Raw genomic sequence first — 25,142 nt, forward strand, 5'->3', positions numbered from 1 at the left:
AGTTCCTATACTCAATTTGAAAATGACAACATAAAGTACCTCAGACTCTGAACAATTTACGACACAGAATATATTTTGTATAGTTTATACTTCAGAAGTATAGACCACTACACTTCCGTGTTACATTGAAATCAGGGAGGAGATTGCGGGGGGAGCATATGAATGAATGTGGACGAGAGCCGTGATGTAAGTGGTTGCCGATACGGCTGTGGGGGTGCTAGAGACATGATCGAATAGACGTTTATGCGCCTCACTCTCCTGAACACGGCGTGACCCATTCCTAATCGATCAGAACTAAATCGGCAGATAAAAAGACCATTTTAAAGCACCTATTCCGCATGGACATGCGCAGATTGCCCATGGAGTCTGGACGACGCGAGATGACGCACGAATGAATGTGGACTGTTCCATCAGAGGGCGGAGCTTCGGTGGTAATATGAGTGGCTACAGACCGCTGCACTTAAATATAAACATTAGTCTACCTGGAGACTCAATGAGGTAATTGTAGATGTCGCCATAAGACGCGTCTGGCCATTTAGTGGGATAATGTTTTCATTATCCTGTTCGGCTGAAAGGACACTGGCCACCGAAGCTCGCCCCTCTGATAGAACAGTCCACATTCATTCGTGCGTCATCTCGCGTCGTCCAGACTCCATGGGCAATCTGCGCATGTCCATGCGGAATAGGTGCTTTAAAATGGGCTTTTTCTCTGCCGATTTAGTTCTGATCGATTAGGAATGGGTCACGCCGTGTTCAGGAGAGTGAGGCGCATAAACGTCTATTCGATTATGTCTCTAGCACCCCCACAGCCGTATCGGCAACCACTTACATCACGGCTCTCGTCCACATTCATTCATATGCTCCCCCCGCAATCTCCTCCCTGATTTCAGAATCCCGGAAGTGTTGCGGTGGTCTATGGTATTTAGACATGGTGAGTGAATGAGGAGCCTGATACCTGAGAGGAATGGTGGTGTTGACAGGAGAACAAAGAGAGCAGTGGTCGCTAGTTTACTTGTAGATTAATTCTTTTTACATAGAGGTGTCACACAAAAGGCTGCTCGGCTTGTTGATCGACACCGATCTGCATTTTACTCTGAACACTCACTCCATGCCAAGAGAGAGTAGGGCAGGATCATGGTTCTATGGGTAGGTTTGGTCCGGTAAACCTGGCAGGTAGATGGCACTAAATTTTGTTTTACTATCACTAATCGTTATACATTCCAATTCATATACATTTGGACCATGTCTTTTTTTCATCATCTGAAGAAACTTGAGAAGTTTGAATGGCTTTTCTAATTTTGAAATCTTGGAAACGGAGATAACCTAGATAGATGGGAGGCCGAGTCTGTCTAAAGTGAACTTGATTGATCCATGTTGGCAGACTACACAATTCTTTGTGTGTGATATCTAGTTATTATGTTGAGTCAAAATACGTTTGTTGGCCAGCCGTCTGTTGGTCATCGGTGTTCGTAATATTACATTTAAATTAAATGTTTGCTCATGCATATCTTTGGACACCTCTAGCTGATAAACCAATCAGGATACATAAACGGGATTTCGGGACCCCAAAATTGTCAACAAGAACAACGGAGAATGGATCTGACTGGAACGCTAGCTAACATGATACAGTAAATACTATTGTAATAAAACGTTCAAAACTATGTTCAATTTGTGTATTGTTTTGTTACTATATAAGATTGTATTTCGCACTGTATTAACCATAACGACATCACAGATGAGCTTTAGATGGTTAACGTGATATTAACATTAGATCTATCCGACGGTCCGACCTAAATACTAGTAATAAAACGTTCAAAACTATGTTCAACTTGTGTTTTGTTTCTTACTATAAGATTGTATTTCGCAAGCCATACCGACGTCAGGTGAGCTTGCTATCCATTAGATGGATAACGTGATATTAATGTTAGATCTAACCGACCACAATTTGATTCGAAATGTATTACATACCTCACTTTGTTGGTCTCTCACGAAAGTCTTTCTCTGGTCTGCATCCCCTTAACAATTGTGTGTATTGAGCTGTACTGTATTGTACCCATTCTGCAATCTGTTAACCGTTTTCAATCAATGTCAGACGTCCTCTCTATCAAAAAAATGATTGAATTGCTCAGAATTTAAAATTATGTCCCCAATAGGACATAATAATATTAATATTATTCCCCAGTATGACAATAAACACAGAATGAATGCTACCAAAGAGAATGCTATATGCAATTTGTGTATAAAGTGTGTATTAATCCTGTAACATGAGTCAAGGTCAGATCTAGCCTGGCATAGAGAATAGAATGTTGATTTTTTGATGTTCAAGTTTCTTTATTAGTTGTCATACAGAAGTACAGAATACTTTTATATAAAATGCTTCTTTCTGTTTTGCTCCAGAGATTGTGCTAGATAAAAATAGATAAGTATAAAATAGAAGTCAAGTACGTAGACAAGTGTTCAATATATACATACAAGAGTTACAATACAATATACTATACAGTACAATGCAGCAATGGGATGAGGTACAATTTACAGTAAGGTGTAATGAGGTATGGGTTGTAGTGCAAATTCTTTGCCAATAAATATAAAGTGTGTTTAGGTGTTCTAAAGTGGGTGCTGCAGTCAGTTGTTTGTTTAAAGTGAGTGTGTGTGTGGATGTGTGTGCTGTGAGTGCATTTGATGGTTGTTACATAGTGTCATTGTCATTTGTATGTGTGTAATGTGTAACTAGTACAGTGGAGGGGTGTCCAGTCCAGGGCCCAGAGAGTAGAGAGCTGTGTGAGTCGTCCCCGGACAGCTTATGTGAGAGGATGACCATCCTTGTTCAAAAGTTGAGCTCTTGCAGATTAGCCTGGCCCCACTTCTATCCAGAACAATATATAAGGGGACTGCACATTGTTTATTCACTGTGCTGTTTACCATGGCCTATCATTCAATCATGATATTCATTGTTTTGGGAAATACAGGTCCTGCAGTTGCCACTCTGATAATGGTTATTGATATAGAGCAGGGCCAGTCACCTCAAGAGCTCAATCTTTGAGCTTGCATGATTGATTACTATAGAACCCTCAGGCTAGGGTTAATTAGGCCTAGAATATATCTGTTGTGTGGTCCAGGGTTGAGCATCTGGGGAAACAGAAAAACAATCAATACATTTTGGAACATTGTTACTACAATAGATAACGTTATTCATCATATTAACAGATTGCAGAATGAGTACAGTACAGCTCAATACACACAATTGTTAAGGGGATGCAGACCAGAGAAAGACGTTTGTCTTGTTTACATCAGGGCCCCCCATTTGTAATTCATAGTGACAACAGCATCTAAAACAATATATTTATATGTATATTTATATATTGGAAGAGTATATTTATGAGACAGTATATTTTGTACATATGTAACGGTTGTGACAACATCTTGTGACAAACAGTACTGTATTTACAAATATGGTATGTCATAAATAGATGTAGCAGTACAACGTCACAGGCAACAACACAGACCGCTATACCAGTAACACACAGCAAGAATGTGAAACAAGTTACTATTATTAGTATTGGGTTAGAGTTGTTTGATTTACACTAACGTAATGTTAGATTGCTATCTGAGAAAGTTAAAATGCTAACGTAACGTTAGTCTGTGAGCTGGCTACAACATTTTCCAATGTGTAATCGGAAGTCAAAACGGACTGCATATAAACAGCTGATGACTCATAACTTCCTATCACGTTTGAATAATGCTGTAAAGTTAAGTAAAAATGCATTTCAATAGTAATGTATATGAGTATTGAGAGCTTACCGATGCAGAGCTAAATCCAGTGTTGTCAACAGACGAGTCGCAAATTTACTTCCTAGTTTCCGGAGCTTGAGGAATGTCATTGGGAGAAATCAAGTCACCTGACGTTGTAACGCGTTTTGATTGGTTCCGCAGCAACGCCCCTTTTCACAAACTTAGGTAGTTTTTATCTTATAAACACATTAATTTTCATAAAGATATGACCCAAAAACCGTTGCCAACAAACGGAAATGTGTTATTATAGTATATTATGTAGTTCATATTACAATAACATACTCTGTAAAACCAGATCAATCATTTAATTAACGGAAGCCTCTAGAGACCTTCGGCCCACCGTCTAAGACTCTTTATTTTGACATCGGTGGACGACACCGTGACAGGAAGTGTAAATAGCGTGCAAGGATTGTGGGAAATGTAGTAAACTAGCACAAGAAATGTAGGAAATTGGTACGAGGTGGTACGCTCGACTATGAAACCTCAAACGACTGCGTACATGCCGTGCAGAGTCCGGTCTGCTCACAGTACGCCCGACTATGTGGGAGCCTTAAGACTACTGATTCTGACTAGTTCTACTGAAGTGAAATATCCCTCAACCTGTGGTACGCATACCACTAGTGGTACTAGGTGGTACTGCCGATGGTACTTGAACAAAAAAAATATATATATTATAATTTTTTTTTATTAAATTTTTTTTGTTGCAGTCAGGCCACTGAACTTAGAAGCAGGCCAGTGTTTCTAGTTGTGGTGGCACGATAGTTAGATAACCTAAGTGGGGAACAACCAGGAGATCACTGTGACAGATGAATGCAGTCTAAACAGTCATACATCTTTTATTCAACTTCAGCCCTGATCAGTGGTGCAGTGGCAAATTGACAGTAGGTCAAACGCTCCACGCGCGTGCGCGCGTGCGCATGCAGTTTTTTTTGGCTGCTCTCGTCCTGCAGCTGGATACTATTGCCTCACAGCGCGGCCGTCAGCACGCGGCCCAGAGAGCGCCGCTAGCTCTGCGGCTCTGCAGCTGCATGCTTCTCCGGGAGTCCGGTTGGATAATGCCATGTAAAAAGCGATTGCGCGTACTTCAGCCTCAGTGAGCGAGGTATAACGCCGTTATACCGAGTTATACCAGCACTGCAACACTGGCCCTGATCATAACCATTTTAATTTTTAGATTTTTTTGTAATGTCAGATAAAAAATGAAATACTCCCGCTTTTCTGAAAAGAGTTGTTGTTAAATCTGACATTACAAAAAACTAAAAATCCATCAAAATATGTGTTGTTGCTAATCATTGATGCCTAGCATGCCTAGCCTGTAATACCCCCCCCCAGAAAAATTTACTTTGCATTTGATATATTGAAAATATTTTACTTTTTGTGTTTTTTTAACAATAATTTGTGATGTCATCACACAAACTGGAATTTAAAGGGTTACAATTCGAAAATGTATTGAATGTGTTTTTTTAACAATAATTTGTGATGCCCATCACAAACACTGGCATTTAAAGGGTAACATTTCAAAAATTCCTGCACCAGAATGCAGGAAATTAAGTCTTTGTAACAAAATAATTCCTGGTGAAGTGGCCTGACTGGGGCTATATTTCACAACCTGAATTGTGTGTGTGTGTGTGTGTGTGTGTGTGTGTGTGTGTGTGTGTGTGTGTGTGTGTGTGTGTGTGTGTGTGTGAGAGAGAGAATGAAGGACACTTGCTTGCTGTGAGAGAGAGAGAGAGAGAGAGAGATAGAGAGAGAGAGAGAGAATTAAGTACATTTGCTGAAATACAGTTGTTCTTAATTTTCTCACTTGCTATGTGAGAATGTTAGTTATTATGTCCTCAATGCCCCTTGCATTGTATGAGTTGTGTGGAAGAGTTTGCTAGTTCTAGTGCTACCCCTTTGTACATTGTGGCTGTGTCTGACAAAAGTTAACAATAAATAATGGTATTAGGAATACATTTGCCTCCTGCGTGAACTGTGCATAGCTGAATAGACTGTATTTTAACGTTGGTCATATGGTGGTACTTGGAGAGCCAGCTACGTTCTCAGGTGGCACTTGGTGTAAAAAGATTGAGAACCACTGCTTTAAGGGAAGGGGGTCAACTAATCACTCACTTGCCTCACCCAGATTACCCTGCTGGTCAGGGAAATTAGAGCCAGCAGATTTCCTGTCTCCAGAGGCATGACTTTGACTAGATTGTTATTTTGTGCAGAACTTGTCACCAGAGTGCCCTTTTTACATTATTCCCCTGGAGAGAAGGATATTTTTTTTATTGATAAATGTGATCTAGCAGAGGTAAATGGCAAATAATAACCACATATGTTGTCTAGATGGCTTGTAAATTTAGATAAAAGGTGACCTCTGTCAAGTATTTTTATATGAATTGTTATGGCTTCATTGTTTTAAAATCCCAATAATGTTGTGGGTCAAACAGACCAGAGAACAAGCCCCTGGAAAATCTTTATGAACTTGTCCTGCATGCGTTTGATGTTATTTTATCGATTTGAATTTATGAATGTGCAAAAAATAATAATAATAATTGAAACTCATAATTAAACCTTACTTTTTTGTCATTTTGTCATGAAAAGAGTGGGTGTTGCTAATGTTTTGTATAATCAGTGTACAATTACTACAGTACATGAAGACACTGTCACAGAATACTGGATAATAGTATTGGCCAGTAGTGCAGGAGCAGATACTGTCGCGCGAGGCATTTGAATTTGGTCCGGCAAAGTTATATTAATCAAACGGGGGGAAGAAAGAAAATACTATATAGGTTTCTCCTATGACAATAGCGGCTCTCTTTTATTATGAAATTTGTAGCGCAGATAACGTTTATTATGAAACAGGAGAATAAATAGCAATCAGTTACACTTATGCTATGTTATGGAGATGGTGAACCTGTCCACTTCTCCTCCAGTACAACACCATGCTCCTTTCTCTTCTCCTCCAGTACAACACCATGCTCCTTTCTCTTCTCCTCCAGTACAACACCATGCTCCTTTCTCTTCTCCTCCAGTACAACACCATGCTCCTTTCTCTTCTCCTCCTGTACAACACCGTGCTCCTTTCTCTTCTCCTCCAGTACAACACCATACTCCTGTCTCTTCTCCTCCAGTACAACACCATGCTCCTTTCTCTTCTCCTCCAGTACAACACCATGCTCCTTTCTCTTCTCCTCCAGTACAACACCATGCTCCTTTCTCTTCTCCTACTGTACAACACCATGCTCCTTTCTCTTCTCCTCCAGTACAACACCATGCTCCTTTCTCTTCTCCTCCTGTACAACACCATGCTCCTTTCTCTTCTCCTCCTGTACAACACCATGCTCCTTTCTCTTCTCCTCCTGTACAACACCATGCTCCTGTCTCTTCTCCTCCTGTACAACACCATGCTCCTTTCTCTTCTCCTCCAGTACAACACCATGCTCCTTTCTCTTCTCCTCCAGTACAACACCATGCTCCTTTCTCTTCTCCTCCTGTACAACACCATGCTCCTTTCTCTTCTCCTCCTGTACAACACCATGCTCCTTTCTCTTCTCCTCCTGTACAACACCATGCTCCTGTCTCCTCTCCTCCAGTACAACACCATGCTCCTTTCTCTTCTCCTCCAGTACAACACCATGCTCCTTTCTCTTCTCCTCCAGTACAACACCATGCTCCTTTCTCTTCTCCTCCTGTACAACACCATGCTCCTTTCTCTTCTCCTCCTGTACAACACCATGCTCCTTTCTCTTCTCCTCCTGTACAACACCATGCTCCTTTCTCTTCTCCTCCAGTACAACACCATGCTCCTTTCTCTTCTCCTCCAGTACAACACCATGCTCATTTCTCTTCTCCTCCAGTACAACACCATGCTCCTTTCTCTTCTCCTCCAGTACAACACCATGCTCCTTTCTCTTCTCCTCCTGTACAACACCATGCTCCTTTCTCTTCTCCTCCTGTACAACACCATGCTCCTTTCTCTTCTCCTCCAGTACAACACCATGCTCCTTTCTCTTATCCTCCAGTACAACACCATGCTCCTTTCTCTTCTCCTCCAGTACAACACCATGCTCCTTTCTCTTCTCCTCCAGTACAACACCATGCTCCTTTCTCTTCTCCTCCTGTACAACACCATGCTCCTTTCTCTTCTCCTCCAGTACAACACCATGCTCCTTTCTCTTCTCCTCCAGTACAACACCATGCTCATTTCTCTTCTCCTCCAGTACAACACCATGCTCCTTTATCTTCTCCTCCAGTACAACACCATGCTCCGTTCTCTTCTCCTCCTGTACAACACCATGCTCCTTTCTCTTCTCCTCCAGTACAACACCATGCTCCTTTCTCTTCTCCTCCTGTACAACACCATGCTCCTTTCTCTTCTCCTCCAGTACAACACCATGCTCCTTTCTCTTCTCCTCCAGTACAACACCATGCTCCTTTCTCTTCTCCTACTGTACAACACCATGCTCCTTTCTCTTCTCCTCCTGTACAACACCATGCTCCTTTCTCTTCTCCTCCTGTACAACACCATGCTCCTTTCTCTTCTCCTCCAGTACAACACCATGCTCCTTTCTCTTCTCCTCCAGTACAACACCATGCTCCTTTCTCTTCTCCTCCTGTACAACACCATGCTCCTTTCTCTTCTCCTCCAGTACAACACCATGCTCCTTTCTCTTCTCCTCATGTACAACACCATGCTCCTTTCTCTTCTCCTCCTGTACAACACCATGCTCCTTTCTCTTCTCCTCCTGTACAACACCATGCTCATTTCTCTTCTCCTACTGTACAACACCATGCTCCTTTCTCTTCTCCTCATGTACAACACCATGCTCCTTTCTCTTCTCCTCATGTACAACACCATGCTCCTTTCTCTTCTCCTCCTGTACAACACCATGCTCCTTTCTCTTCTCCTCCTGTACAACACCATGCTCCTTTCTCTTCTCCTCCTGTACAACACCATGCTCCTTTCTCTTCTCCTCCTGTAAAACACCATGCTCATTTCTCTTCTCCTCATGTACAACACCATGCTCCTGTCTCTTCTCCTCCTGTACAACACCATGCTCCTTTCTCTTCTCCTCCAGTACAACACCATGCTCATTTCTCTTCTCCTCATGTACAACACCATGCTCCTTTCTCTTCTCCTCCTGTACAACACCATGCTCCTTTCTCTTCTCCTCCAGTACAACACCATGCTCATTTCTCTTCTCCTCCAGTACAACACCATGCTCCTTTCTCTTCTCCTCCTGTACAACACCATGCTCCTTTCTCTTCTCCTCCTGTACAACACCATGCTCCTTTCTCTTCTCCTCCAGTACAACACCATGCTCCTTTCTCTTCTCCTCCAGTACAACACCATGCTCCTTTCTCTTCTCCTCCAGTACAACACCATGCTCCTTTCTCTTCTCCTCCAGTACAACACCATGCTCCTTTCTCTTCTCCTCCAGTACAACACCATGCTCCTTTCTCTTCTCCTCCAGTACAACACCATGCTCCTTTCTCTTCTCCTCCAGTACAACACCATGCTCCTTTCTCTTCTCCTCCAGTACAACACCATGCTCATTTCTCTTCTCCTCCTGTACAAGTTTCAAGTTCAAGTTCAAGTTCAAGTTTCTTTAATAGTTGTCATACAGAAGTACAGAATACTTTTGTACAAAATGCTTCTTACTGTTGCGCTCCAGAGACTGTGCATGACAAGATAAGTATGAAATAAAAACATAGTAAAAATTAGAAGTAAAAAAAGAGGTCACAGTGTTCAGTTTAGACATATGTACAATGTTCGTAGACGTAGTTACCATACAATATACAATACTGTGCAGTGTACTAATATACAATACTATATAGTGCAAGGCATAAATGGACGAGGTGCAGTTTAGGTACAATTCACAGTAGGTGTACGAGTTGTAGTGCAAATCCTTTATCAATAAATATAAAGTGTAAGTGTGTTTGTGTGATCTAAAGTGTGGAGAGTGGGTGCTGCAGTGTGTTGTTTGTTTGAGTGAGTGTGTGCGTGTGGGTGTGTGTGCTGTGTGCATTTGATGGTTGTTGCATAGTGATTATTGTTCGTTTAGCGATTTTTTTTTTTCGTTTAGCAGCCTGATGGCCTGGGGATAGAAGCTCCTTCTGAGTCTTTCTGTGCTCGCCTTAAGACTCCGGTATCGCTTGCCTGACGGCAGCAGTTCAAAGAGGCAGTTGTTCGGGTGGCTCGAGTCCTTAATAATTCTCTTAGCCTTCCCCTTGCACCGCTTGTTGTAAATGTTCTGGAGGGTGGGAAGCCCCCCTCCAATTGTGCGTTCGGCTGAACGTGTCACTCTTTGTAGTCTGCTACGGTCTTGTGCAGTGCTATTCCCAAACCAGGAGGTGATGTTGCCGGTCAGGATGCTCTCTATTGTACATGAGTAGAAGTTCCTAAGGATCTTCTGACTGACTTGGAACTTCCTTAGGCGCCTGAGGAAGTAGAGGCGTTGTCGTGCCTTCTTCACAACACTGTCAATGTGTGTGGTCCATGTCAAGTCCTCGGATATGTGGGCTCCGAGGTACTTGAAACTGTTCACTCTCTCAACCGGTGCCCCGTCGATGCTGAGGGGGCTGTAGTCCTTGACCCCCGACCTCCTGAAGTCCACAATCATCTCTTTTGTTTTGCTGACGTTCAGGGAGAGGCAGTTCTCCTGACACCACTGTGACAGGTTCTCTACCTCTTCCAGGTAGGCCCTTTCGTCGTTGGCAGAGATCAGCCATGCTCCTTTCTCTTCTCCTCCAGTACAACACCATGCTCCTTTCTCTTCTCCTCCAGTACAACACCATGCTCCTTTCTCTTCTCCTACTGTACAACACCATGCTCCTTTCTCTTCTCCTCCTGTACAACACCATGCTCCTTTCTCTTCTCCTCCAGTACAACACCATGCTCCTTTCTCTTCTCCTCCTGTACAACACCATGCTCCTTTCTCTTCTCCTCCTGTACAACACCATGCTCCTTTCTCTTCTCCTCCAGTACAACACCATGCTCCTTTCTCTTCTCCTCCAGTACAACACCATGCTCCTTTCTCTTCTCCTCCTGTACAACACCATGCTCCTTTCTCTTCTCCTCCTGTACAACACCATGCTCCTTTCTCTTCTCCTCCAGTACAACACCATGCTCCTTTCTCTTCTCCTCCTGTACAACACCATGCTCCTTTCTCTTCTCCTCCTGTACAACACCATGCTCCTTTCTCTTCTCCTCCAGTACAACACCATGCTCCTTTCTCTTCTCCTCCAGTACAACACCATGCTCCTTTCTCTTCTCCTCCTGTACAACACCATGCTCCTTTCTCTTCTCCTCCAGTACAACACCATGCTCCTTTCTCTTCTCCTCCTGTACAACACCATGCTCCTTTCTCTTCTCCTCCTGTACAACACCATGCTCCTTTCTCTTCTCCTCCTGTACAACACCATGCTCATTTCTCTTCTCCTCCAGTACAACACCATGCTCCTTTCTCTTCTCCTCCAGTACAACACCATGCTCCTTTCTCTTCTCCTCCTGTACAACACCATGCTCCTTTCTCTTCTCCTCCTGTACAACACCATGCTCCTTTCTCTTCTCCTCCTGTACAACACCATGTTCCTTTCTCTTCTCCTCCTGTACAACACCATGCTCCTTTCTCTTCTCCTCCTGTACAACACCATGCTCCTTTCTCTTCTCCTCCAGTACAACACCATGCTCCTTTCTCTTCTCCTCCAGTACAACACCATGCTCCTTTCTCTTCTCCTCCTGTACAACACCATGCTCCTTTCTCTTCTCCTCCTGTACAACACCATGCTCCTTTCTCTTCTCCTCCAGTACAACACCATGCTCCTTTATCTTCTCCTCCTGTACAACACCATGCTCCTTTCTCTTCTCCTCCTGTACAACACCATGCTCCTTTCTCTTCTCCTCCAGTACAACACCATGCTCCTTTCTCTTCTCCTCCTGTACAACACCATGCTCCTTTCTCTTCTCCTCCAGAACAACACCATGCTCCTTTCTCTTCTCCTCCTGTACAACACCATGCTCCTTTCTCTTCTCCTCCTGTACAACACCATGCTCCTTTCTCTTCTCCTCCAGTACAACACCATGCTCCTTTCTCTTCTCCTCCTGTACAACACCATGCTCCTTTCTCTTCTCCTCCTGTACAACACCATGCTCCTTTCTCTTCTCCTCCTGTACAACACCATGCTCCTTTCTCTTCTCCTCCTGTACAACACCATGCTCCTTTCTCTTCTCCTCCTGTACAACACCATGCTCCTTTCTCTTATCCTCCTGTACAACACCATGCTCCTTTCTCTTCTCCTCCAGTACAACACCATGCTCCTTTCTCTTCTCCTCCTGTACAACACCATGCTCCTTTCTCTTCTCCTCCAGTACAACACCATGCTCCTTTCTCTTCTCCTCCTGTACAACACCATGCTCCTTTCTCTTCTCCTCCAGTACAACACCATGCTCCTTTCTCTTCTCCTCCAGTACAACACCATGCTCCTTTCTCTTCTCCTCATGTACAACACCATGCTCCTTTCTCTTCTCCTCCTGTACAACACCATGCTCCTTTCTCTTCTCCTCCTGTACAACACCATGCTCCTTTCTCTTCTCCTCCAGTACAACACCATGCTCCTTTCTCTTCTCCTCCAGTACAACACCATGCTCCTTTCTCTTCTCCTACTGTACAACACCATGCTCCTTTCTCTTCTCCTCCTGTACAACACCATGCTCCTGATAGCATGTCGCTATCATTATTTGGACTTGCGGTTAACACCAGCGGACCACCTGTGGCTTGAGGGGAGGGGGGTGGGTTGGTGTGTGTGTGAACAGGTGAGCTACACGCAAAACTGACGAGTAGCAGTCGCCCTGTAACTGTGTTCACAAAATGACTTGTGATTTATATCCATCAGTGTTCACCGTTTGTATTGGGCCTTGGATTTCCATCTCAGTTGCAGTGCAAAGCACAACGTGTTGAATCCGTACACCCTGCAGCAGGGGCTCCCCAGTACATGTTCATAGGCGACTTGAGAAGAACAGAGTTTATTTTGAACAGCTTGTCATTTGAGTTACAAGATACAACAAGATACAAGATACTTTAATGCCACACAACTATGGTTGGTGGTAATTGTTTGCGGTACAGCGTGTTAGTTAAGCACTGGGACATCAACATGAAACATCAAACTCCCCTCCCACCTCCCAATCCCCACAATAAATACATACATACAGGACAGTCACATATAACAACCTGTCTATGGGGGGGGCAGGGCGTTTAGTGTTTGGACTGCTGTGGGGGAAAAATAACTGTTCTTGAAGCGTGTGTGTTTAGCGTGTGAGTTGCATGAAATTCCTTTCAGTTGCATGAAATGCAAGTCCAAATGCAACATTCAATAACCTTTGAAAACGTTAAAACACGTTTAACAACCAAAATTCTCTTTTAAAAAGAAAATAATAATATTCGGATCAAGCGGAAACCATAGGGTGGAAATCGGAGTGTGTCAATGCGAAAAGTGGCATCTCCGCTCAAATGCGAGTTTTCAAAAGTTGGGCTGATATGATGTTGAGGTGGAGGCCCTGGTGGAGGTGTTCATTATAATTATGTTTCTTTGTTGACTTTTGATTAAGTTCATTGTGGAGAAGCCGGACTCGCAGGTGTATGTCGATCCAAACATGGCCAGGAAGAACATTGCCAGCCATTTGATGTTCTTGAAAGTTGGGCTCAGACACAATGTTGGACCAGAATTCACAAACTGTCGCGTCACGGTGTTGCACATTTAAAGGAGCATGGTGGTGTACAGGAGGAGAAGAGAAAGGAGCATGGTGTTGTACAGGAGGAGAAGAGAAAGGAGCATGGTGTTGTACAGTAGGAGAAGAGAAAGGAGCATGGTGTTGTACTGGAGGAGAAGAGACAGGAGCATGTTGTTGTACTGGAGGAGAAGAGAAAGGAGCATGGTGTTGTACAGGAGGAGAAGAGAAAGGAGCATGGTGTTGTACAGGAGGAGAAGAGAAAGGAGCATGGTGGTGTACTGGAGGAGAAGAGAAAGGAGCATGGTGTTGTACATGAGGAGAAGAGAAAGGAGCATGGTGTTGTACAGGAGGAGAAGAGAAAGGAGCATGGTGTTGTACAGGAGGAGAAGAGAAAGGAGCATGGTGTTGTACAGGAGGAGAAGAGAAAGGAGCATGGTGTTGTACAGGAGGAGAAGAGAAAGGAGCATGGTGTTGTACTGGAGGAGAAGAGAAAGGAGCATGGTGTTGTACAGGAGGAGAAGAGAAAGGAGCATGGTGTTGTACTGGAGGAGAAGAGAAAGGAGCATGGTGTTGTACTGGAGGAGAAGAGAAAGGAGCATGGTGTTGTACAGGAGGAGAAGAGAAAGGAGCATGGTGTTGTACAGGAGGAGAAGAGAAAGGAGCATGGTGTTGTACAGGAGGAGAAGAGAAAGGAGCTGGTGTTGTACAGGAGGAGAAGAGAAAGGAGCATGGTGTTGTACTGGAGGAGAAGAGAAAGGAGCATGGTGTTGTACTGGAGGAGAAGAGAAAGGAGCATGGTGTTGTACTGGAGGAGAAGAGAAAGGAGCATGGTGTTGTACTGGAGGAGAAGAGAAAGGAGCATGGTGTTGTACTGGAGGAGAAGAGAAAGGAGCATGGTGTTGTACAGGAGGAGAAGAGAAAGGAGCATGGTGTTGTACTGGAGGAGAAGAGAAAGGAGCATGGTTTTGTACAGTAGGAGAAGAGAAAGGAGCATGGTGTTGTACAGGAGGAGAAGAGAAAGGAGCATGGTGTTGTACAGTAGGAGAAGAGAAAGGAGCATGGTGTTGTACTGGAGGAGAAGAGAAAGGAGCATGGTGTTGTACAGGAGGAGAAGAGAAAGGAGCATGGTGTTGTACTGGAGGAGGTATTGTACTTACAGTATTGTACTGAAGGAGGTATTGTACTGAAGGAGGTATTGTGCTTACAGTATTGTACTGAAGGAGGTATTGTACTGAAGGAGGTATTGTACTGAAGGAGGTATTGTGCTTACAGTATTGTACTGAAGGAGGTATTGTACTGAAGGAGGTATTGTGCTTACAGTATTGTACTGAAGGAGGTATTGTACTGAAGGAGGTATTGTGCTTACAGTATTGTACTGAAGGAGGTATTGTACTGAAGGAGGTATTGTGCTTACAGTATTGTACTGAAGGAGGTATTGTACTGAATGAGGTATTGTACTTACAGTATTGTACTGAAGGAGGTATTGTACTGAAGGAGGTATTGTGCTTACAGTATTGTACTGAAGGAGGTATTGTACTGAAGGAGGTATTGTGCTTACAGTATTGTACTGAAGGAGGTATTGTACTGAAGGAGGTATTGTGCTTACAGTATTGTACTGAAGGAGGTATTGTACTGAAGGAGGTATTGTACGCACAGTACGCATCCGGCTATAAAGGCAGAAGCTGCAAACGTCACACACGTCACAATAACAAACATATTTTAGTTATTTTCAAAAAGTTAATATAGGTTTTGAGATCCCCTAAACATGTCTTTTAATTTCTTGGCTGAAAATATTTTTTGCTGATCATGGCTCAGGTCAAGAGGGAGGGTTCTCGTCACAGCTGAACTGTGGAAAAGGCACAATGCAAATATTTAACATTTCCTCTGTGTTGGGACAACCCCTCATTCTGTAGAAACAATCCAAAACACAGGAAAACAATAGGTCCTCTTTAATGGGTTAATTTGGCTCAGAAGCAGGTCTGTTGTACACCAGAGCACAGGTTAAATCACCCATCCCCATGCACACATCATAAAACAAACTGGTCAGACTACTGCTTGGCCTTACTCCTAAAACACACCTCACCCCTGCCCACTTTGACAATCTAGGGTGGCTTAGAGTAGACGACAGAGTACAGCAACTTGCAATGGGCCTGGTCTACAAGATACACTACACCACAAAGATGAATTTGAACAAAACCTGAATTTCCCCAAGGGGATCAATAAAGGAATAGCTTATCTTATCTTAGATAACCATGTACCTGTCGAAATACTTCCTAAAGGTCAGTGAAGTCCACGACCAGAACACCAGAGGGAGTTCCACAAATCACGTTCAACCCAGATTCGGCTCAAACAAGGGACTAAACACGTTTAGATGAGGAGGGTGGAGGAGGATGGGTCTACCCCCGCTGCTTCAGGCTTTAAGGGGGGGGGGGGGGAAGAGAGAGAGAGCGAGAGCGAGAGCGAGAGCGAGAGCGCGAGAGCGCGAGAGAGAGAGAGAGAGAGAGAGAGAGAGAGAGAGAGAGAGAGAGAGAGAGAGAGAGAGAGAGTTTTACGGGGGCTGAGATGGAGAGTGATAACTGCTGCAGCAGTCAGTGTGGCAGTGTGAGCAGTCGAGTCACGAGAGTGTACATGGATTTGGAGGGTATGAATGGGGAAGCATCCACAAGTATACTACCGGTAGGTTGGCTCCAACCAAGTCATTTGATTGCTGGACAAATTATTGGAATGAGGTTAACAGACTGAAAATGTTATTTTATTAGATAAAACAGATGATGTTTTACAGTAGGGGACATAATTTGGAAAAAAAAGTAATAAATCGCAATATATAGCAATATCGCAATATATTGTGTAATATAATATAATTACTCTAGTATCATGATAATATCGTATTGTGGGGCCTCTTATTGTTATTACAGAGAGAGAAAAAAGGTACTGTTGGGTACCGATACTGGTTCAAACCCTAACCCTTTTGCTCAGCCTTAGTGATATGATAGTTTGTCCATATCATCCAGCCATAGTGATATGATATTTTGGCCATATTGTCCAGCCCTAGTGATATGATATTTTGGCCATATCATCCAGCCGTAGTGATATGATAAGTTTGGCCATATCATCCAGTCCTAGTGATATGATATTTTGGCCATATATAGTAGAGCCCTAGTGGTACGTCAATTGGTCCAGGGTTTCCTCAATATCCATTTTTTCACTTCATTGCAAGGCTTGAACCGGTGTCTGATAACATCCACATAAAGCGGCAAACACAGCGTGTGTGTGTGTGTGTGTGTATCTATCTATCATATGGCCAGATTCCTGCCAATACACACAGCTCTAATATACTGTATGAATCCGCATCAAGGTTCTTGAACTAGCATACGATGCAACAAGGGGAATGGCTCCCTCCTACCTCGGGTCAATGGTCTCCAACTACACACCCTCAAGACCCCTACGCTCTGTATCTTCTGGCCGCCTGAGACCCACTCATATTTGGGCTCCTGGGGGGTCATCAAAGCAAAGCAGACTATTCTCTGTCCTCGCTCCACGTGGTGGAACGAACTTCCCACCAAAGTCAGGACAGCTGAAACCCGCCCAATTTTCCATCATAGACAGACACACTTCTTCAATGAATATCTGAATTTAAACCTAATCTTACCTTAACCCAGTGGTTCTCAAACTACGGGTCGCGACTCGCGACCCAAATTGAGGTTGCGGGTATGCGACAGTGCATTGGCAAGTAAAAAAATTATAACATTTTTTTTTTTTTTATGTTCTGGCAACATATTCTGGCTAAATATGCCTTGTTTTATAAATGTGTATTGATAACATAGTGCTGTAATTACCTTTTCTAATAAATATGCATGAATCAATCCTAAATAAAATAGGGTTGTGGTATAAAAAGGTTTGAGAACCCCTGCCTTAACCTAACCTTCTTACTGTCTTTTACAAATATGTACTTTGCTGCTCTGTCTATATTACTATATACTATGTTACTATACCAATACCAATACTAATACTGGACCCAAGAAGCACTGCTGCAGTCAGGCAAGGGCTACCGGAGTCTAATGGCCAGTAGAGAGACTCAAAATTTGCTTCTATCCCCAGGCCATCAGGCTGCTCAATGACTCTATGCAACACTAACCCATCCATCCACATTCATTGCACACACATCCACATGCACACACTCACTTTAAACAAAACTCACCTTTAACATTCACACTTTAAACTTTAAACACTTGGGTTGAACTCCAAAAACGAGTATACAAATTTTTATGTAATTTTTTATTATTATGATACTAAACAGTCCCCCGGACCTTGTGTGTGATCATGGTAAGCCTGAGATGATTAAAATTTAAATAAATGACGATCGAATCCCGATATGTGGCAGTCTCGCCTACCTTTTTTTAGCTAGGAGGGCGGCGTTTGATCAAGCAGCAGCTCTTTGTCTCGTCAAATCAACAATTATTTGCATGTCATGTTCAGTCCATTCGCAGAGTATATTCACGCTGACCCTTTGTACACAAGACGAAAGCTTTACGGATTACTGGATATTTCCATATTTTTCGATGGACCGAACGACATCGTCAGACCTCCGGGCACACCGGGTCTGTTTACATCGCCTCCCCAGAAAAGGAGGCCTTGTATGCAGCGAGGGATCGAAAGCAGAAGCTGGAGACTAGCGACTAGTTTCCTGTGGGGGGTTTTGCACTTGGGCAGCAAACTGACTCGGCAATGGCGATCATGTGTAGTAAACTATTGGATATTATTATGAAGAGGAAAAAAAGGTGATGATCCATCCATAAGGTGCGTTTTCACCAGACTCAGCATTTCTGGTAAATCATAGAAATACTAAAGTCAAACTGGCCGAGGATGTAACGTTATCTGTTCACCCCGCCCCACCGTCGCCAGAGCACTCCAGAGCCAGAATATTTCACTGAAATGTTCAGCGATAACGACACAGATTACTGGAGAGCCGGAATGGATGCGAAGTCGAGAAGCAGGTAAGAATACCCATCATCATACTCATCATTATGGCCTTACTGGTTGAAGAATCATTTCAATCATCAAGAATGAATCATCAAAAATTTCAAGAATCATTACGCTCTACCAAGCCTTAATATCCCTGCTCTTAACTCTTTCTCTGCCACGCTGGGAACGGGATATGATTATGTGCTGCTACGCATTAAACCAATGGAGTCGCTCACCTTGTTTGCAGGGCTATAACTATATATATATTATAGCTATGGATACAATACTATGGCCCATTTGACATCGAGTATCTATCGTTCAAGATGTGAAAATGAATATATAATATAGAATATATATATAATATATATAAAGTTCAGACTGGAGACACAAACCACCAGGAGAAGAAGGGTTGCAATCAAATATCCATTTTATTTGCTGGATAATGATGATATGATGTTTTCATGTTGATTGCCATGGTTATTAAACAAAGTTCAACAGACCCATGGCAGACATCGGGCAACACACAGCAAACTCACAGGCCTGCTGTGCATGTGTTGGAGACAAAGGGAGAATGAGAGCGAGAGAGTCCTGGGTGTAATGGGAGGAAGTGAGGGAGGAAGTGGTCAGTACTACCACAGGTGCCACTGAACACCTTGTGGTGGTGTCTCCTTGAGGAGCGGAGGGGAAGTGTACCTTGCAGTTTGTCACAGCCGCACCCGGATTTGTGCAGCAAATATGTTTATTTGGTTTCCTCTGTGATTTCAGGGAGTGGGATTAGTCTGGAAACAGGGCGTATGTATTCTCGACCTTGAATAATTACTTTAGTGGTGCAAACCTTTCCATCCTTTCCGGGGTAGGTTTCAGTTATTCTTCCAATCGGCCATGATGCTCGAGGGAGTTGAGGATCAACTATCATTACAACCTGACCTGAATCCAAGTTTTCCTTGTCAGTCTCCCATTTTTGCCTGGCTTGAAGGTTTGGCAGGTAGAATTTGATAAAGGCTGACCAAAACTGATCAGCCAAGATCTGACTGTGCACCTTCTTTTGCCAATGAGTTCACTTGAGCAATAGATTGCCTGGGGAAGAGAGGAGTCAGGCTGCACCATCAACAACAAGTTTGGTGTGACAGGGTCAGCAAGGTCAGAGGAGATGTATGCTAGGGGTTTTGAGTTCAGAATACCTTCCACTTCAATCAGGACTGTGTGCAGGACTGTTTCTGTTGTTGGTTGGTTTCCTAGAACAACACAGAGGGCCATCTTTATGGATTTGATCTCTCGTTCCCAGCTTCCACCGAAATGTGGGGCAGATGGAGGCTTGAATTGGAAGTTGACTTGTGTATGAGCTAATTGAAGTTTCAAGTCTGGTGCCATGGCCTGAAAGGCATTCCTCAGCTCTGCCTCACCTGCTTTGAAATTAGTCCCACAATCAGAAAGAAGTTCAAAGGGTTTACCTCTGCGTGAAACAAACCTTCTGAAGGCCATTAAGGATGTATCTGCGTCCATACGGTCAAGTAGCTCAATATGTATACACCGTGTTGTTAAGCACTTAAAGAGTAGTCCCCATCTCTTCTCTGTGCTGCGACCAATTTTGACAGTGAAAGGCCCAAAACAGTATATGCCTGTGGACCAGAAGGGGGGCTTGAACAGTCTAAGACGGGCTGGAGGAAGGTCTGCCATTTTGGGAATTTGTTTGTTTTGAGGGCATTGAACTCCTCAGGAAAACACTCGGATTTGGCCCTTTGCAGGAGATACTTCTGGGTTTATATAGCATTGGGCCAAGTTTGAGTTGTGATCTGCCGCACCATGAAGCATATTATTTGTTTCCTCTATGAGATCATCCCAGCTGCTGTACTTGTTCGGATCAGGGAGGTTTGTGTTAGATGTCACTGTGCCACAGAACATTGACTTCCTAAATTCCTCCACAGGTTCTGATCCAGCAAGCACAGCTGGATTGGCTGGCCAGCATTCGACATGCATCAAGAGGAATGGAGGGCCTTGATGCCATCTGTGTGGCTGAGAAAGTTCAAGGAGGGTTTTACCCCGTGTCAAATCGTCAGCTGGGTTGCTCTTTGAGTCGACATATCTCCAGCTCTTTGTGTCGGTCAGTGTCTGAATCTCAGCTACTCTTGTGCCAACAAACACCTTGTAGCGACATGAGTCGGATGTTAGCCATGATAAGACAGTTGTAGAATCTGTCCAGAGGGTCACTGACTGTAGTGGGATAGTGAGTTCAGAACTGAGGAGGTTAGCCAGTTGTGCACCCGATAGGGCTGCACACAATTCAAGACGAGGGATGGATAACTGGCGTTTAGGGGGTAAACGAGACCTGGCCATGATGAAGCTGACATGGGTGGGTTGATGTTTGTCTGTGGTCTGAAGGTAGGCAACGGCACCGTAGACACGCTCTGAGGCATCACAGAAAACATGCAGGTGGGATTCTGAAATGGCTGCATTGATCGAGGGGGGTAGATAACAGCGAGGAAAGTGAATGTCAGGGAGATTCTGCAGTTCCAATTCCCATGCTTGCCATTTCTCCAACAAGCTTTCCGTTCTAATGACGTTATCCCATCCTCTTTCCTGCTTCCATAGATCCTGCACTATAATTTTTGCCCGAGCTGTGAAAGGAGTCAAATAGCCCAGGGGGTCATATTGGCTTGCCAGTACCTTGTAAATGTTCCTCATTGTAAGCTGCTGGTAGATAATAGACTTGTTCTTGTAACTCAGTATGTCAGTAGAGCAGTTCCATTTGAGGCCTAGTGTCAGCTCTTTGGGGTCTCCATTCTCTGATAGCCACAGTTCACTGGTTTTGGACTTTGCATCTGGTGGCAGGTGGTGTATTACAGCTGGGTCATTGCTAGCCCATTGTCTGATGTCAAACCCACCATCAGCAAGGAGGGGTCTCATTTTGTCAATGAGGGCCTTGGCTTCATGAGATGAAATGAGACTTTGGAGGCAGTTTTCAACATAGAAACCATGTTGGACAGAGTTAATGATCTCCTCATTGCCATCAGAATGATCTTGGACATGCCTTTGAACTGCATAAGTGGCACAGCATGGGCTACACGTTGTACCAAAGGGCAACACTTGCCATTCAAAAACAGTGGGTTCCTGGTCCGGCTGCATCGCTCTCCATATAAATCGCAGTAATGCTTTGTCATCGTTTAGAAGGCGCACCTGATGGAACATACCTTTAATGTCTCCACAAATGGCAATGGCATGTTGACGGAATCTGAGCAGGACCCCAAGGAGAGAAGGACCCAGTGTTGGGCCAGGCAGAAGACATTTGTTCAGATTTTGTCCCATGTATGCAAAGGAACAGTCGAACACAACTCTGTGCTTATTGTTGTGTTCAACAATGTGATGTGGGAAATACCAGGTTTCATGTGATCGGTCCACCTGGTCACTGGGAATCCTTTGAACATAGCCAGACTGCACAAGCTTATCCAGTTGGTGTCAATCGAGCCACAAACCACCAGGAGAAGAAGGGTTGCAATCAAATATACATTTTATTTGCTGGATAATGATGATATGATGTTTTCATGTTGATTGCCATGGTTATTAAACAAAGTTCAACAGACGCATGGCAGACATCGGGCAACACACAGCAAACTCACAGGCCTGCTGTGCATGTGTTGGAGACAAAGGGAGAATGAGAGAGAGAGAGAGTCCTGGGTGTAATGGAAGGAAGTGAGGGAGGAAGTGGTCAGTACTACCACAGGTGCCACTGAACACCTTGTGGTGGTGTCTCCTTGTGGAGCGGAGGGGAAGTGTACCTTGCAGTTTGTCACACGTGGTTGGCATTCAATGATTGGCGGACAAACACGTATAAAATCGCTGTTGGCAGGGAATGAGTTTAAAAAAGATAAGTATCCGAAAGACTGTGGCTCCTATCAACCTATTTCCCTCCTTAACAACGAAGCAAATGTTTTGGCAAAGGTACTCGCTTGGCGACTGGAATCTGTTACACCTGGTATTATCCATTCAGATCAGTCTGGTTTTGTGAAGGATAGAATTGCTTTTTTTAACCTGCAGCGCCTTATGAATATAATGTACTCCCCCACTGAGTCTCCCCTTGCAGAGGTCCTTGTTGCGCTTGACGCGGAGAAGGCATTTGACCGGGCTGAATGAGACTACTTATTCTATACCTTGCAGGAATTTGGTTTTGGTGAGAAATTTGTGTCCTGGGTCAAACTTCTATACTCCTATCCAGTGGCATCCGTACGAACAAACAATGTGACTTCAGAATATTTCCTGCTACACAAAACAGGGTTGCCCTCTCTCTCCGCTATTATTTGCATTAGCGATCGAGCCCCTAGCTATCACCTTTCGCACTGACCGCTGTGTTCAAGGCATCATTAGAGATGGACAGGAACAAAGAATCTCGCTATATGCGGACGATGTACTGCTGTATATCGTGGATCCAGAGGCCTCACTTCCACATGTCCTTCACATGCACAAGTTTGGTGTCTTTTCTGGTTATAAATTAAATTTAAACAAGAGTGAACTTTTCCCCATAAACTCATTGGCTAGAAATCTATCCCCCTCTATATTCCCCTTTAAGCTTTCCCCAAGCTGCTTCCATTACCTTGGCATAATGAACACTCTAATCTCATAGCGTTTAACTTCACCCCTCTACTGGAGCGCACTAAGCAGGATTTTACCAGATGGTCGTCACTTCCCGTATCACTTGTTGGCAGAGTGAATACCGTGAAAATAAACACATTACCGAAATGTCTGTATTTATTTCAAAGTATTCCAACTTTTATGCCAAAGTAATTTTTTTAAAGCCCTCGACAGGGTAATATCAGATTTTATCTGGCATAAACGTCCAGTCCGAATAAATAAAACTGCTTTCCAGAAGCCTAAATCGCAGGGAGGCTTTGCACTACCCAATTTACTGGCCTACTATTGGGCTGCAAACATTCACAGCATTCTTTATTGGAGTCATTCCCATTACGAACTCTGTCAGTGGGTGCCGGCATGGTTGGACATGGAGAGGGCATCTTGTGCTCCAACATCCTTGCAGTCCTTACTTTGCTCTCCACTCCCAGTCACAACCTCCCAGTACAGCAGCAACCCCTTCGTACAACAATGATATGAGTCAGCCTATAAGGAGGAGGTCCAGTGTCGACTAAATGACTAAATGTAAATGTATGTATCCTTGTATAGTCTCTGGTACCTTTCCAGGTCCTCTATGTCCTGCATGTTGAAGAGCATGGAGGGGATGAGTTTGTCCATGTGCTGTGGTTCCCAGATGATGGCCTGGAGCTCGTCGTTCACCGTCTTCCTCACAACGCCCTGGAGACCCTTGATGCCTGCCACACGGATCCTGGACACACACACACACACACACACACAGCGAGAGCAAGAAAATAATGATCCAGATGAGACCAAGGATGTACTATGAACATAATGTAATTTATTTTCCTGCTATGATACATGATACACACCCACCAAGACATATACACACACTCACACATACAGACACAAAGACAAACACACACTATAGGCTTGCCGCAGTAGTCGGTGTTACCGCTGTTACTCTGTGTTTCGGCATCCACCAAGAACATTACTTGCCCATTGCCCCATTTCAGTGCCCACAATCATGAAATAAAAAAATAAGAAAATCTTAAAAGTGTGTTATCAATCATTTATAATGTAGTCAGACAATACATTTTCAGTATGCTGTGTTTGCACACATAGCAGAGTCGCAACCACAGGGAAAGATATGACTGGTTTTCGTTATGATTATAACAGGATAAGTACATATGTAAATACCTTTATTCATGATTTTTCTCCAGACAACGACGGAGGAGGATTTGGCAATATTTCACGTTTAAACCCAGGTGTGAGGGACAGTGTGTGTGTTGTTCAAAGTAAGGGGACGCATCTAAGGATCCAAAGCTGCAGCTACATTGATCCGTCAATGAACGGATAGAAAATGTATGGAAGGTAGGGGTGTAAGTAACGGTACGCGAATACGTACTGTACCGCCTCAATGTGGTCCTCCGGTACAGTACGCGCTGTGCACCGAACGATTGCAACGGTACGGAACCTTTTTTTGCTGCTGAACTTAAATCCCCCGGCCCTAATATAACTTGCACAACTAACCGGATGTTGTTTGTTCATCCCACGCAGCCACGCTGAACGATAGCTGTAATTCAGCATAGCATATTAGCCTTAGTATGGCGGGTGCAATACTAACTGACAAGCCAGAGCTAAAAGATGCTCCCACAACATTCAAGTATCCCGTTTGGGATCATTTCGGATTCCCAGTTAACCACAGTAATGGACAAAGACGGGTGGATCGCACTAAAGCTACGTGCTGGCTAGCCCCTTTCTTGACTGTGATGCACACTTGTGACGCAAGCCTTGCATCACAGTCACGAAAGGGGCTACGTGCCGGCATTGTTCAACTTTATTGCAAACTTTATCACACATTTGAAACGGCATCACCCGAATGTGAATATCAGTGGTACACGGAAGAAGCAAATCCAGCTCCCCGTGGCATTCAAGCAGCATCTCGCTATTAATTCAGACCGGGCCAAAGCAATAACAAACGCCATAGGTGTTTTTATAGCAGCAGATCTGCGACCATACTCCGTTGTCGAGAACACTGGGTTTAAGCACAGAGCATAGAGAGTAATAGAGCCCCACTACCTAGTTCCCTCTTGTC

General features: G+C 43.9%; 1 protein-coding gene across 1 annotated transcript in view; it reads right to left on the reverse strand.

Annotated features, from left to right (window-relative positions):
* efr3a (EFR3 homolog A) overlaps nt 1-25,142 on the reverse strand; it is a 463,079-nt gene that overhangs the window by 219,412 nt on the left and 218,525 nt on the right. Inside the window, exon 6 of the mRNA XM_084327782.1 lies at nt 23,646-23,795. Coding sequence (XP_084183908.1) covers nt 23,646-23,795 — 150 coding nt within the window. The remainder of the gene's footprint in view (nt 1-23,645; nt 23,796-25,142) is intronic.

This window comes from Notolepis coatsorum, assembly GCF_963971535.1.
Source record: "Notolepis coatsorum genome assembly, chromosome: 13".
Classification (NCBI taxonomy): domain Eukaryota; kingdom Metazoa; phylum Chordata; class Actinopteri; order Aulopiformes; family Paralepididae; genus Notolepis; species Notolepis coatsorum.